Source organism: Wasmannia auropunctata, unplaced genomic scaffold (genome assembly GCF_000956235.1).
Source record: "Wasmannia auropunctata unplaced genomic scaffold, wasmannia.A_1.0 LD336085.1, whole genome shotgun sequence".
Taxonomy (NCBI): Eukaryota; Metazoa; Arthropoda; class Insecta; order Hymenoptera; family Formicidae; genus Wasmannia; species Wasmannia auropunctata.
Genome location: NW_012026805.1, coordinates 515625 through 529928, shown reverse-complemented (window position 1 = coordinate 529928; position 14304 = coordinate 515625). Strand labels below are relative to the sequence as shown.

The 14304-nt window shown below is 36.4% G+C and overlaps 2 protein-coding genes across 2 annotated transcripts in view; both read left to right on the top strand.

Moving 5' to 3' along the window:
• The window catches only part of LOC105448530 (glutamate-gated chloride channel subunit beta-like), a 547315-nt gene that overhangs the window by 326660 nt on the left and 206351 nt on the right, over positions 1-14304 (top strand). The gene's annotated exons all lie outside the window — the stretch shown is intronic.
• The window catches only part of LOC105448425 (polypeptide N-acetylgalactosaminyltransferase 2), a 191355-nt gene continuing 178813 nt past the window's right edge, over positions 1763-14304 (top strand). Inside the window, exon 1 of the mRNA XM_011686953.1 lies at positions 1763-2049. Coding sequence (XP_011685255.1) covers positions 1960-2049 — 90 coding nt within the window. The 5' untranslated portion in view covers positions 1763-1959. The remainder of the gene's footprint in view (positions 2050-14304) is intronic.

Genomic DNA, 14304 nt, shown 5'->3' with positions numbered 1-14304 from the left:
CGTCAATATTCTACATCAATTCATTAATATTAACTACGCGCAATCAATAATATTGTCAATATTTATTGATACTGACAGTATAAGTCTATATAAAAGTAGAATGACGTTTTCAGTACAAAAGCACGTTAAGACGAAATTAGCGTGCAACGCAATTAGCTCTTGTATAATTTATTTTATTCACTTATATACCTACACCACTTGTATACATTTTTATGTATACCTATAATAAGATATAAAATAAATATACGTTTTATTGATATTTAATAAGTATATGTATATTTACGAAAAGCTACAATAATAATCAATCTAAGACTGCGTTCCGATATTCACTCAATCCACGATACAAATGCAGAATATTTAGATAAAAATTTTTATTGTTGTCCTGCGGAGGGGGGGAGGGTGGGCATGCGCTTTTACCTTCAACCTCAAGATTATATAATTTCGTAGATAGAAATGAAAGGGAAGAGGTTACATGCATCTAGTGTAATGTAGGTACGTATATACTGCACCCATTTAAAAAGTTCTTGCATCTAATTAATGTACATTTTTATATTTAAAAAAAATACTAATTATGCCCAGTAAATGCAAGAATTCAATAAGCGCTTTGTAAGTGATTTTGGTACCATATTATTCAAATTTTCTTAATAATCTGTTTATACCTATTATTCCGTAGATCCTATATAATAATAAAAGACGTCTTATTATATATAAGAGACGCGTCTGGAAGATATATTAATTACTTATTTCAGATGTCTGTAGGACATCTCTCCGATTTACTGTGTTCACATTTATTTTGTTCAAGGTAAGATGTTTCCTGAATAGCTTATACAAAAGTATTTCTATAATTTTTATAATTTACTCTATTTACTCCAAGGAAATTAAAATATATTTCGTATATCCGCGATAATTTCAATATATCCCATTTCAGATCTTCATTGCTGTGTGTGTGAGTGAATTTAATCTGATTTATTAAACTTTCAGCATGCATGTTAATTATTCAAATTGTTTATACTCACAAATATTATTTTAAAAATTATACTCTCCAAAGGTATTAGATTGCACATATGACATAATTATATATTAATACATTATTTGATTAAAACATCTGTTTAAGTTTATATTCTTTTATAGCTGAAATGGAAACTCGTTGTTTTAATATATCATTAACTTAATAATATGCATGTTTCTATAATATCGTCATTATCTGAATAAATATGATAAAATAACTTTTTTATTTTTTGATATTTATAATTAACTCATTTTTCAAGACTGAATAATATTTAACAGATTGAAATTATTCTAAGGTACATACATATTTGCTTAACAAATATTTGAAATATTTTAAAAATACATAAATTTATACATTAATATATACGTAAATATCTTGAATAAGAACTTTTACAGTTTTTATTTCCGCTTATCTGAAAATTATGGATTTAAACTTTTTTTAGTTATATATAATTACACATATTTTAACAAATATAAGTTATATTAAGAAATTATTCTTTCATTTACAAGCACAATTGTTTTCACATAAAAGTATATCAAAGTTTTATTCGGATGAATTTATTCGTCCACTTTAAAATTGAATTTTATTGTTCTTTCCAATTTATTCAATATTTTTTCCGAAATCTGGCGCCTCTTAGTGTGTGGGTGTGTCTGAGTTCGGTGTGCCGCCAACAGGTGGCGATGGCCGCGGGAGAAGCCTGCGTCGAGCACTGTAGTCGCCGCATTCGGTCGGCCTCGGCGCCTCGGCAGTATGGCTTCGGCTGCCGGTAGGTGTGCATTAGTGGTGTTCCGTGGCATTGCACCGCGTTCTCGGTCGCGGGTGTGCGTGCTACGTTTCGTGAGAGAGAGAAGGAGATTCGCGGTTTGCGGCTAGAAGACGTGTCATCGGGCATCGGCCGGCCGGACGGGCGGGGGACGTGGGACGCGAAATAAGTGCGAACCGCAGCAGTCATGCGGCGGAATGTCAAGATCGCGTTGCTCCTGTCATGCGCGTGGATGTTCGCCTTTGTTTACTATTACCACACATCCAGGGACACCAAGGTAAGATATCATTCACTATCAGCTGATCGTCGTGACGTGAAATTTCGGATCAGCCCAATGATCGAATAAGTTGGTCGTCGGCGTAACATTCGCAATGCACGAATGACGCTTTCCGCAGGCGACTTCAGAGTGCAACTCATTGCTTGCGTTTTTTTTTGTAAGTCAAAGTTTCTGTTCTCATATTTTTATGTGACAAAGTGCACGCATAACAGCGAATAACAGTTATCTTTAAGAATATCGCGATCAAAACGCGAAATTTTTACAATAAAATGGTGCTTCTCAAGTAATACATCACGTGACGAAATACAAATTCGAATATTTAAATGGCGCGTAGATTGTCTATTGTTCAAATGTTCCATTTCAAATTTTCAAATACATGCATAGTTTATATAAATAAATTTTGGCGCATAATTAATTTTTAATAATTTACGTAATATTCCAATCGAATTTCTCGAAAGATCAAGAGAAAAATATGCTTATTCGCAAAATAAAAAGTTAATTTACATACGTCATGACATATACATATGTTTTCACTAAATTTCTCGTTGCGGTTTGCATGTAATTTTTAAAAGCATTCCGTATTTACGCTTCTGGGATTTTCATCTCCAGATTTTTAACATGTGTTTAAACGTATTATGTTCCGAGCGGGCACGGTTGCGTAAACTTGTTGCAGTTTTTACATCGTGCTTCCGTGAACAAAAATAATTTCTGCAGCACTTATTCAGATATATCATTCCACTTTTAATACGAAACACGGTATATTGAAAAGAAGAATAAATTATACGTTATTACCATATCTCTTTCAGAAAATGGCAGACTGTATTTAAAATTAGTTGTGTTATGCTATCGCATATCACTAATCGAATAAGTTTCCCTTTTAGAAGGTATTTTTCTAACGTTCTACATGTGTTCTTATTTACATGAAAATAAGCTTCGTTGTACTTTAAATCCCAAGCGACATATGTCGCGACCCCATGCTCCCATTACGGTATCAACTTCCACGCGGAACGCGTGGAATAATATGGAATACGCAGCGTAGGGGGAAAAAAATCGATTGTCTCCATCCCTCTGATGTTCGAAACTTTTATTTGTCGATACTAGTATTGTATCGTGACCCGTGAAACTTAATTCAATTTGAATTTGTCTACCCTTTTGACTTTTAGATCTGCACTTATAGTCATTGTGTTCTTGAATTCAATTGTATTGAAAAGTATATTGGATAAGGCTTTTAGAATGAAGCTTTATCTTAAGATACAGACAGTAGTTACACATTTTTAAAGACTACGCTTATTGAGAATACGCTTAGTTAATCGTGAAATACAACATTATTTTTGTAAAATTTGAGGCCGATTAAAATACTGTAGGTGAAACACTTCCGCTGTTGTGAAACACTTTGAGATTACAATATGTGCGATGAGATAATTTATTAGATTTCATGTCATTAAATACATCTTTCTTTCCAGTGATACACTGTTAAATCTATGATACAGTGTCAAATTTAAGTCGCTATTTGAGTCGCTACTACTCCTATTTAATATATAGTTATTTCTAACTAAAACAATAGAGTTAAATAATTTAAAACAGTTCAAATTTAACCCAAATTTGGGTTAAATTACTTTGTATCGTTAAAAAATAATTCTATTGTTTTAGTTAAAAATAACTATGTATTAAGTAGGAGCAATGGCGATTTAAATAGTTAAATTTGACATTATAGATTTAACAGTGTATAAAAGTAAATTAACAAGATAAAGTCCATAAACAAGATTGAGTTGTTGCAAACTATAAATACTTCAATTAAATCGCGATTACAAATGCGATATAAATAGCCTCGCACGATCTATTACACTAAATTATATCTCAAGACGGGTTTTAACTGAATTATTCGACAAAATTACACGACTGTAAGTACAGATCTCAGAGATTCGATCGTGTGACATTGTTAGGATTGTAATATCAAAACAGAAGATTTAATAACACTTTTGAAGTGTTTATTGCGATAAAGCTATTATTTAATGTAAATGCATGGTCGCGATTCTGGTACTGGTACCTGATCAAGTGACGCATTCACATGTTACATCGAATTCGAGAAGCGGACGAACCCCGAGGTAAATGTAACGTTAAACATAACAAATGCTTAATGTAATGTGAATAATGACGGAGTGCGGTGGCCTCTGCCACGGTATCCGTTTCGATTGGCTACTCTCGCGTGATCGCGTGCGACAACGGCAGTTGTGCACGTTTGTGCTATCGCGTAAAAACGCGGACGCTTCATCGGACAAACTCGGACTTTTCGCGAGTTTTTTTCTGCAACGATCTACAATTCGTTGAACTTCGGCAAAAAGACATATATGTTTTATATAAATTATAAACCGATTAAATATCTGACCAAAATTCAACACGCTGATTTTATATATATAATATTGTGCATAACATACGAGGTAATTTATCAAATTGTTATTATAACGCGAGTATCATTTATTATAATAACGTGAAATATACTTCTCGTATTGCAATATCAACAAGCATGAAATGTTCTCTGTTTTACGATATTAGATATACATTTCGATTAGAGAATAAATCGTAGTTGTTGCACTGATGCAAAATTCGGGTCGCAATTTGTCAACTAGAATCTAGAACCGTCGTACGGATAATTAGTATTATGTCGCTTTACGTAATGAAATTTATACTCGCTAATTTACAAGCCGTTCTCCCATCCATAACTCGAAATTGTGCGAGAGCGACTTGGATTAGATTAGAATAGATTAGAGCTACAATTAAGTATGCGAAGTTATGCCTCAATTTGCACCAGCGAGTTACGTAATTATGAGAAGTTGCTCCAAATTACTTAATCCATAAGAGAACACGTCGTCTCCCCAGACTTGCGTCCTTCTAAATTTCAAGAACGTGTACGAAGCGATTACCTTGGCTCTTTGTTAGCTCTTCTAGATTTCTAGCTCGTATATAATATCACGCGTAAAATAGGGAAAAGAAAAAGGAGTTTATAGATATAAATAACTATCAGAATGATAATAAGGTGCGTGTGCGTCTTCTAATAACATCTTCTATATATACTGGACAGTTCGAGAGTCTGTACTTGTACTGATTTTATTAAGAGTAGGGCTATTTCGGGTGCCAAGTGCGCTCGCCAAAATTTGGCATGCATTATCAAAGGTTCAGCCACTTCTGGACTGTGGTATTTTGACTTGTGCCAAGACTTGCGCCGCGGTCGATCACCCCGCGAATCGAGATCCCTTTCGCAGTCGCGATGGCAGCGCGAATGCCTGCTCGTGACAAAATCATATTAACACGCACAACCATTTATCCTGCGACTGGGACACGGTTCCAGCGATTGACATATACGTTCGTCATCGGTTGAATGGAACTTGAACGCCCACACGTGCATATATACGCGCAGCCTTCGATATTGTCCTACCGTGTTCGGCTTCCTGCATGTACCAAATAAACTATAAAATTTCACGAGCGCTTATTTATCGTCATTGTCCCCGGCGCCACATGCGGTCTAGTAGATCGTTTTCCCAGCGAACTTTCGGGGATGACATGAAAACTTAACTTCACAATCTTTAATCCCGCCGGTGTTGTACGTCGGAAAATAAGTATGACGATAAATTTATCTTCTCGTAAAATAAGTCGAAATTACTTGAGGGTAGAATTTAATCGACTATACGCGAAAAAATGAGGTAATTACACGCGCGTACACGGTTGTTTCATTCATGACACGTGAAGACAGCCGTATACAAGCATGCACGCAGTGCGGCAGCTGGCATAATGTCCGAGCTACTCATGACGTGATACGCGTCGAGTTGCATTTATTAGTAAACATCAAGCCATTCTGTTTCGAGAACGTTGGGTATTTTCAACTCGTGGTGAATAGACCCAAGACCAAGCTGGATACAATTATTTACCTTTATTCATTCGTGGAACTTTTAATATTGAACAAAAAAAGCGAATCGAGTTTCAGAAGAAATAATATCACATGTGTATTTCGCGTTCAAATGAACTGCGTAAGTTTATTCGGCCTTTTGGAAAATTGACGTCGATCGGGTTTTAGCATAGCTATATCCATTTGTCTTAGATAGCGGAAAGCAGTAAGAAGGGTAAAACGCGAATAACGCAGATAATATGAACGAATGGTGCAGGACTGTTTTCCTAGGGCTGTTTGTTGTTAAAGGGTCACGGAAGATCGATCGCGGCATTGTAAGTTTCATTCGGATTTTCTGTTTTTCCTGAAAATTATTCTCTGTTTCCTTCCATCGCAGATCGTCTCACTGAACAATACTGTCTCTCACTAAACAATATTATTGTTCACTGAATAATACTATCTCAGAATTGCCTTGGTCAGTTTAATTGTTCTTACTGACAGTTCTTTTCCGTGCAATTGTGACTGTAAGAAAAATGCATATGCATATTTTATATGATAATTTTTTAGATGTTAAAGAATAGTCATAAATTTATTAAGTTTTGAGAATTCCTGTTTGCTAAAACGAATTGAATTTATTCTAATTTTATTTATATTATATTATAATGAATTATTTTTTTTTAAATAACTCAGTTGCAAATTTATGATAAAAAGTATAAATTAACGTAAATAATACATTCTTGAGTAATAGCTAATATATATTATTTTTTTTTTTACTTAAATTTTATTGTATTGATGTTGAGAAATTTTTTATTTCTTGGCTCTCTTCCTCTCTCTCTCTCTCTCTCTCTCTCTCTCTTTCAAGGAAGAGAATGAAATTATATTGCGTTTTTATTAATAACGTCACTAGACGAGAAAAAACAAAATTATTTCCCCTCTTTCTAATGTACAATTAATTAATTACTACAGCAATTAACGTTTGAATTTAATGGAAAAGCAAATTCGATCGTGTATTCAAGTGGCAAACCCTGATGTTTGGTGAACTTATTGACCTTTCCACTAAGCGTTATCATTGGAGTCGCGTATCAATATAACATTACGTGGCACACATTTACGCACTGACCGTGTAGTCTGCAGTCCGTAGGCGGGCGCATTTAGGCAAGTGCATCCGTACGTGATGCTATACCGGAGAAATCGTAATTTATTTGGCATTGCACGATCGCATACAGCATGTTAAGAAGTTTGTTCGCCAGCGAGGGGCCGACGTTACTATCGGTTTCACTTTGCAGCTGGCTTTACATCACCGGGCATTTAAGTACATTTCCTGAATGACGGAGGCTGCCTGTCCGCAAATCGTGATGCTTCCAACGCTAAAGTGCATTAATCGCCGCTAATCACTTGAAACGAATCGATACAATCGAGTATATTCAACGCGTAGCGAAAGCAATCTTCTCAAGTATCACCATTATATGCAGGACGATATTATCGACGAACTTTCATCTATAGATTTGTCGGCCTTTTTTAAATAAACGACACTGCTGAAATCAAGCAAATTAAAACAGCCAAGTAATATCGCGCATGCTATTCCGTACGTGTTACAATCTCCCAATTCATCGGAGACCGGCGCGAAAGCGCAGAATCGTCGAAATCTCGTCGCTTAAAGGGACTATTCTGGAACGCTATAAATTTTGCCACCGCCATTTACCGCGAAAATCGGCGACCGAGGAATCCGTGTCTCCGCGCACTTATCGCACGGCGCATCAGTAAAATTCACTGGGGGCGAAGTCGCTTCACGGTTGTCATCTTTTCTCGGCTGGGAGAACTCGATTTTTCAGCCGTTAAAATCGAGTGTCTCGTGGGGAAGATGGGGAGGCTTCAAGACTGTGTGTTCGGTGACTGACCTGACTCGCCCCCGCGTAATCGCGGGACGCGACGCGACGCGGCGCTTAAACGCGAACGCGCTAATGGGGCGGACTAATCGCGTTAACCTGCAGGAAGCGATTCGGTCGTTAAACACGGCAGCCGCAATCGAAGCCGAGTGCTGCTTTCGTAGCGGAGTTGATTAAATCATCATTGTTTCTAGTGTCACGCGTAGCTGCTCGCATGGCGAGCAAGTGAGAGTGCCATTCCGAAACGTCCGTTTTACATTGTAAATCGCGAAACTGCGCTTTATTCCGTGAACATAGCTGTGTCTCGGGCCAAATTGCGGCCCGGTGTTCGTTGTCTGATACAATAAGTTGTCTGATAATGAACTGACCTTGCATCCTGCGTACACCTGTCTTTCCATATCTCTTTAAGCGTATCGATTTTCTATCGATATGCTTAAATTCGTCTTTTATTTTAGTTACATTCCGTGTATATCGCAATATTGAAGATATAAATAAAATATAATTAAACTATTTAAGAAAATGCGTCTATTTTAATTTAACGCATATTTTATTTAAATTTCTATTTCGTTCTTCGTTTCGAAATAAAATTGACGCAGTAAAGAAAAGAGCTTCTAGCAGGTGTGGTTGGTACCGTTTTATATCTAAGGCGCGGCATAAAGGAGCGATCGAATCATCGTCGCTTCGATGAAACGCATTGCGGTACTTGAACGAAATTGGCGCATTTTCGAATAAGTTCGTCACGAAGGTCGTAAGGCGACTCTTTTTTTTCTCTGTTCGATCTCGTTGCATGCAAATAGTACCTTTTACTTTACTTCGCGGAAAGAATAAGAAGTATGAAATGTTATCGTTTCTTGCAGCAGTTGTGCCTGTACTATATAATTTCAATACTATTGGTCGCGCATTTCTAAAAATTTGCGTCGTAAAGAAGAGAGTATTACTATATTACTATATTAGAAGATTTATATTATAAAATTATATTTATACTTTTATTAAGAAGATACGTAAATGAGACACACCAACGTTGACATACAAATTACATAACTAACGATATTACTGTTGCTTTCCTTCCAAGCTTGTAAATCGAGAAGACATACCCTGTACATATTCTCACGCTTTGTTCGCGTTGCATGCTACTTCCGCCATATTACATTACCGTCTCGACAGGAGATGTTAATTATCACGACGAGTAAATGTAGTGCATACGAGTAATTTGATTTATCCAATTATCAGCGTTACGTTATGGCGCATAATATCTGATCTCAAATGTACAGAAGGACGAGATAATTAAAATTAGTCTTATTACTTTGTGATTACATTATATTCTATATCCGTTCAAATGTTTGTTAAAATAAAAAGAAATGTTGTTATAGAATTTTTAGACTTGAAATTTTACTACACAAATTAATGAATTTTATGATTTCTTTAAATGTAATAAGTTAAGCTTCTCCTTATTTTACTGCATTACATAATGGGCTTGTATTTTCCAGCTACGAAATTTATATGGAAGCATGTTGTATGTCAGATTAAATAATAATTGACAAGTTTTACCGCACCTAATCAGGCGAGCTCATTTATCGGTTTTATCGGCGTTTTATATAGATTTCAGTTAATTGGTATTTATTTGTGCTATTTATTCGTGACATCGAGCAATAATCTGGTTTTTTAGCCATATTATTTATTATCGTGCAACAAATTGATATTCAGTAATTGGCTTCCGATGTAGCCAATATTGGAAATGTGCAGATTATAACTTGTGTTTTGCTCCACTTATTTAATCGAAAACAAAGTAAATTATTTTATCCTCTCATTCTAATAGACTCATATAATTTAATCAATACGACTCATATAATTTTTACGATAATAATTTTTCACATGTTAGTAAATGAATTTATAACCAAATGCCGAAAATCAATACGTAAAATTTGTAGGTGGCATATTTAATATGTATATTATAGTTAATAAAATTTTTTTCAAACTGTTCATTTAATTTTTACTATTTAAAAGTACTTTCTCAAAATGTATTTAAATTCAAGCAAGATTTTTCTATTTTCTTGCAGAAAATATATTAAATTATTTTGTAATAACATGAAAACTTCACAAATCTTTACTTTATTTTTTAAATCATTAATTATAGAAAGAGCAAAAGAATAGAGAGAAGAATTATATAAAAATATTAATAAAGCAAATTGTGTTAGACATCGTGTTAGGCATATGCTTTTCATCAGAAATACGAGTAAATAGCAATGCATTTTGTTAAAATACCTAAGCAGAGCGATTATCAACGAAGCTTTCAGAGTGTATCTTATTTATGAGACCAAAATGCATATGCGTAACTCATGAACACACGTGCACGTCATTTTCACACACACACATACGCGCGTGCGCGTGTGTGTGTGTTTGTGTGTGTGTATAGATACCGGAGTTTGCAATGAGCAAAACGCGACGACCAAATGTCAGTCGTACATACAGACACGATGGAATGTAATACGGATATTGATCCGATGGTGCCGCGTTTCTCAGAAATCGACATATCATGAACGATATTCAATGAAAAAATTTCAAGCTAAAGTTTAGAATAAATTTGTTTTAACAAAAAATCCGTAAATTTAATTTACCGATCAGAATTCTCGAGTATTTTTTTGGATTTCCTATATACAGATTATTCAAGATTCGATTTTTGTTGTAATAAATGAAAACTGTCTATTGAAAAAGTAAGAAAGAAGAAAGCGATATTCGGTAACAGAGCATTCCGGCCACGAACTCGTTCGACCGGCTATATTCGAGTCGCCGCGCGCACGGACGTAAGGTCGATAATAATAATTGTAAATCCTCGCTTTGTGGGCACAACGGTCGCCTCGATCGCGTGCGTGCCCGCGTATGCGTGCACGCGGGTATCCGTAAAATAGGGGTGATTTGCTCTTGAGGACCGGTTTGAAATGGGTGCCATTCCGGTGACCCGATTCTCGCGCGAACGCGGTCGACACCGTCGCTGGTATGCGTGCACGTGTGTCTTACGACACGCACGTGCATCCGCATCATTCGCATACCGTCGCGATATCGGGCATGCCAGATATTCCCGCCCGCTGGAATGACATCTATGGTCGGTTGTCAAAAGTGAAAAAAAAAAAAAAATAAAACGAGCCGTAGCGAGATCAAATCGTGCAATTCCAGGATTTTCTGGGAATTTTTAAACCTTATCCGGATAACAGTCTCGTCCAATCGGAGGGAAAGAGGGACTTTACTAGAATTATTCAGTCGAAAATGTTGGTGATGAAAAAATCTCACGTTGTTTTAATTAAAAACGGAAAATATTTACCATTCTATTTTAATTTGGAAATCAGAGATTGTAACGATATGCATACAATCACATTTTCGTTACATTTGTTGTGAATAAGCACAGCGCATTTGATTAATCGCTCGTACATACATCACTTCGATTTTGGCAAATCTGTCATTTGTAATTATTTAGCCAATGGCCAAACGATAGCATCTGGTCGGTTTAAATTCGCTACGTTTAGTAGCCGTTCGATTGATCTGTCACGACTGCATCAACGGTAGATAACAAGATAGCCGTTGATATAATCAGCGTTCGGCGATACTTTAGTGAATGAGTTTATTATTTAATAAAGTTACTAATATGCCGTATTATTAAAAACTGATTTTATCGTTTCTTCAATTATTTGTATACATCCATTTATAAATTGTCATGAGTAATATATATCTAGAAAATTGAAATTATTTCCGCCGGATATAAATGAAAGGGCGCAGCAGCAATCATTTATTAACACTTTATTTAAAAGACAAAATATACATAATTATCTCATAATGCATTAAACATTTAGAAGACGTTACAACCTAGCTTGCCTAAAATTTTCCTCTCTTGCTTTCGTCTCTGCGGCTTACCGCATAGCGTTGCAAACGCAAAGTTAGCACGCTGTCATTCGTACAGTAAAGCAGGTAGGAGTGCGTGCCTCTCCGTGTGTTATCGCATTGGCGATAATCGGTGCGACGAAAATGAAAATATTCTCTTATTTGAACGTTTTTATGGTCGACAATTATTTACTTAATGCGGTGTTTAATTTCGAACACGTTTTACACCGAAACCTGTTTTCACCGAATGATTTTTTCACCGAAACGTTTATCGTTTTCAGATTTAGAACGTGGAGTAATATCGCCGAATATAAATGGTGAAAAGCCGCAGCGATCGTTCATTTAAAACACTTTATTTAAAAGGCAGGATATAGATAATTAAATCTCATAGTACGTTAAATATTTCGAAGACGTTACAGACTAGCTCGCATAAAATTCTCTCTTGCTTCCGTCTCTGTGGCACACCGCATATAGCATTGTAAACACAAAGTTAGCGCGATATCATCGTACAGTGAGGTATGTAGTAGTGCGTGCCTCTCCGTGTGTCATCGCATTACTATTCAAACCACAATTGTGACTATTTCCAATGAACAATTAACGATCATTAGCTCGTGCAATTGATTGACTTCCCAGACTGACGTTCCGTAAGCGTGTCGAACGATGGTTATTTATCGAAGATTATTTCGCGCGATTTAATCCGTTAAAGTAGGAATCGGAGCGATGACAGATGAAAATTGTTACATTATCGTTTTCACGATATTTACAAAACAATTATAACAATGCTTCAATCGGAATATTTCGCATAGCACCTGGACTTTTTCGCCGATTTAAATGTAAATTGCCCAATATTTTCAGATCGAAAGCATGCTATATGCGAGTCAAGTGGCGTGTGAAATTGACCACTCGATTTTCGAGTTTTCTCCGCCGTTCGAGGTGCCGTTTAGCTTCTCTATATCCTCTCTTTTTCGTCCGGGATTAAATTAATGTTAAATTGATGCGAGCGTACAATTTAGGGAATTTTTTTAAATATGTATATATCGCAAGTATAAACAGAACGAAAACAGAACGAAATGTATATTTGACAGGTACATAATATACATTCCGACTAATGTCTCGTGGCTAATTTTCCGCTACATATATCACCTGATTGTCATAGCGTACTTATAAATAAAATCCTAAAATATAAAAATCAATAATAAATAATAGATCGATACACGTATAGTTATAGAATTGAACATGTGAAATTATCGCAAATTACTAGCTTTGAATTCTCGTTGATAATTCGAGAACTATATATACACTCTTAAAAATTATTTTATATATTTGTATTAAGACTTTAATTTCATCTTCACGGAATACACTATTGAAGATACAGAATACACGCAGGCTGTTATTGAAAAATTGAATAATCTTTTAAAAGAGAATTATAAAATGGCTCGTACTCTTGTTTCCTTTTTACAGTAATCGCAGTCTAGATTGTAGCCGTAGACGCGCAATCGCGCGCGATTAGCATTTCATCCTTGAATTTCGAATTGAGTCTCTGCTTTTCCGGTCGGCTTGTCATCCTCTCAGTAGGTTCCCTTGCCCGTCCATCTCGTTCTCTGTGCATCTCGCGCACAAGCAATCTCCTTCCTCCCGCATCGCGTTAACGTACCATCGCCCGAGGTTAATCCCAGACGTTCTCGCGCAGCGGTTCTCTGCTTGTGGTCCGCACAAATATTTAGTTAATGTCTATAACCGGCATGCGGGATTCTCCTACGGCCTTTGCACCGGTCCGGTCTGTCGGTCGGTCGGCGGTAACAAGGCGGTCCTCGAAGCGCCACAAATCTGCATATGCATGCACCACTCCGTACGGGCGCGTCGTTCCCTCTCTCGCATCAAGCTGTAGGTTCCAGCAGGTTTCCACGGCGTTCTATAAAGCAATGCAGAATGCGTATATACGTGAATTCGTCCGTCCGCTCACGTGATCCTTTTTCCATTGCGCCCCATCGCGAAAACACACGAGCCTGGTTAAGTAACCGGAAATTGCACGACTTTATGCGAACGTTGTGGACGTTGGAGAGTTGAGGTTTCCATATATAATACAAAGCTTCAGTAGCGAAAGGAAATCTCGTCTATAGAAACGAAATAATTAATCATATTAAATTTAGAAATATTTTAATATTTTATAAATTACATTACAATTATATGTACAGTACAATTATATATATATGTGTGTGTGTGTGTGTGTGTGTATGTGTGTGTGTGCGTGTGTGTGTGTGTGCGTGTGCGTGTGCGTGTGCGTGTGCGTATGCGTGTGCGTGTGCGTGTGCGTGTGCGTGTGCGTGTGCGTGTGCGTGTGTGTGTGTGTGTGTGTGTGTGTGAGAGACATGCTCACACAACAAATTTATTCTTACCTTGATTCGAGGTCTCGTAATGATGTAGTAGGCTTAAAAAAGTTCGATAATTTTTCCGTGGATAACAGTAAGGGGACACGTTCCCACACGGCGACAAACAAATCACTTGGAGTAATAAGTTGACAGTTTTTCCTTTTATAAATTGAATTATCACAACACTTTCGCGCACTTACTCGATTTACTTACGCGATTTATTCACGTACTTAATTTATTTTCGAACTAA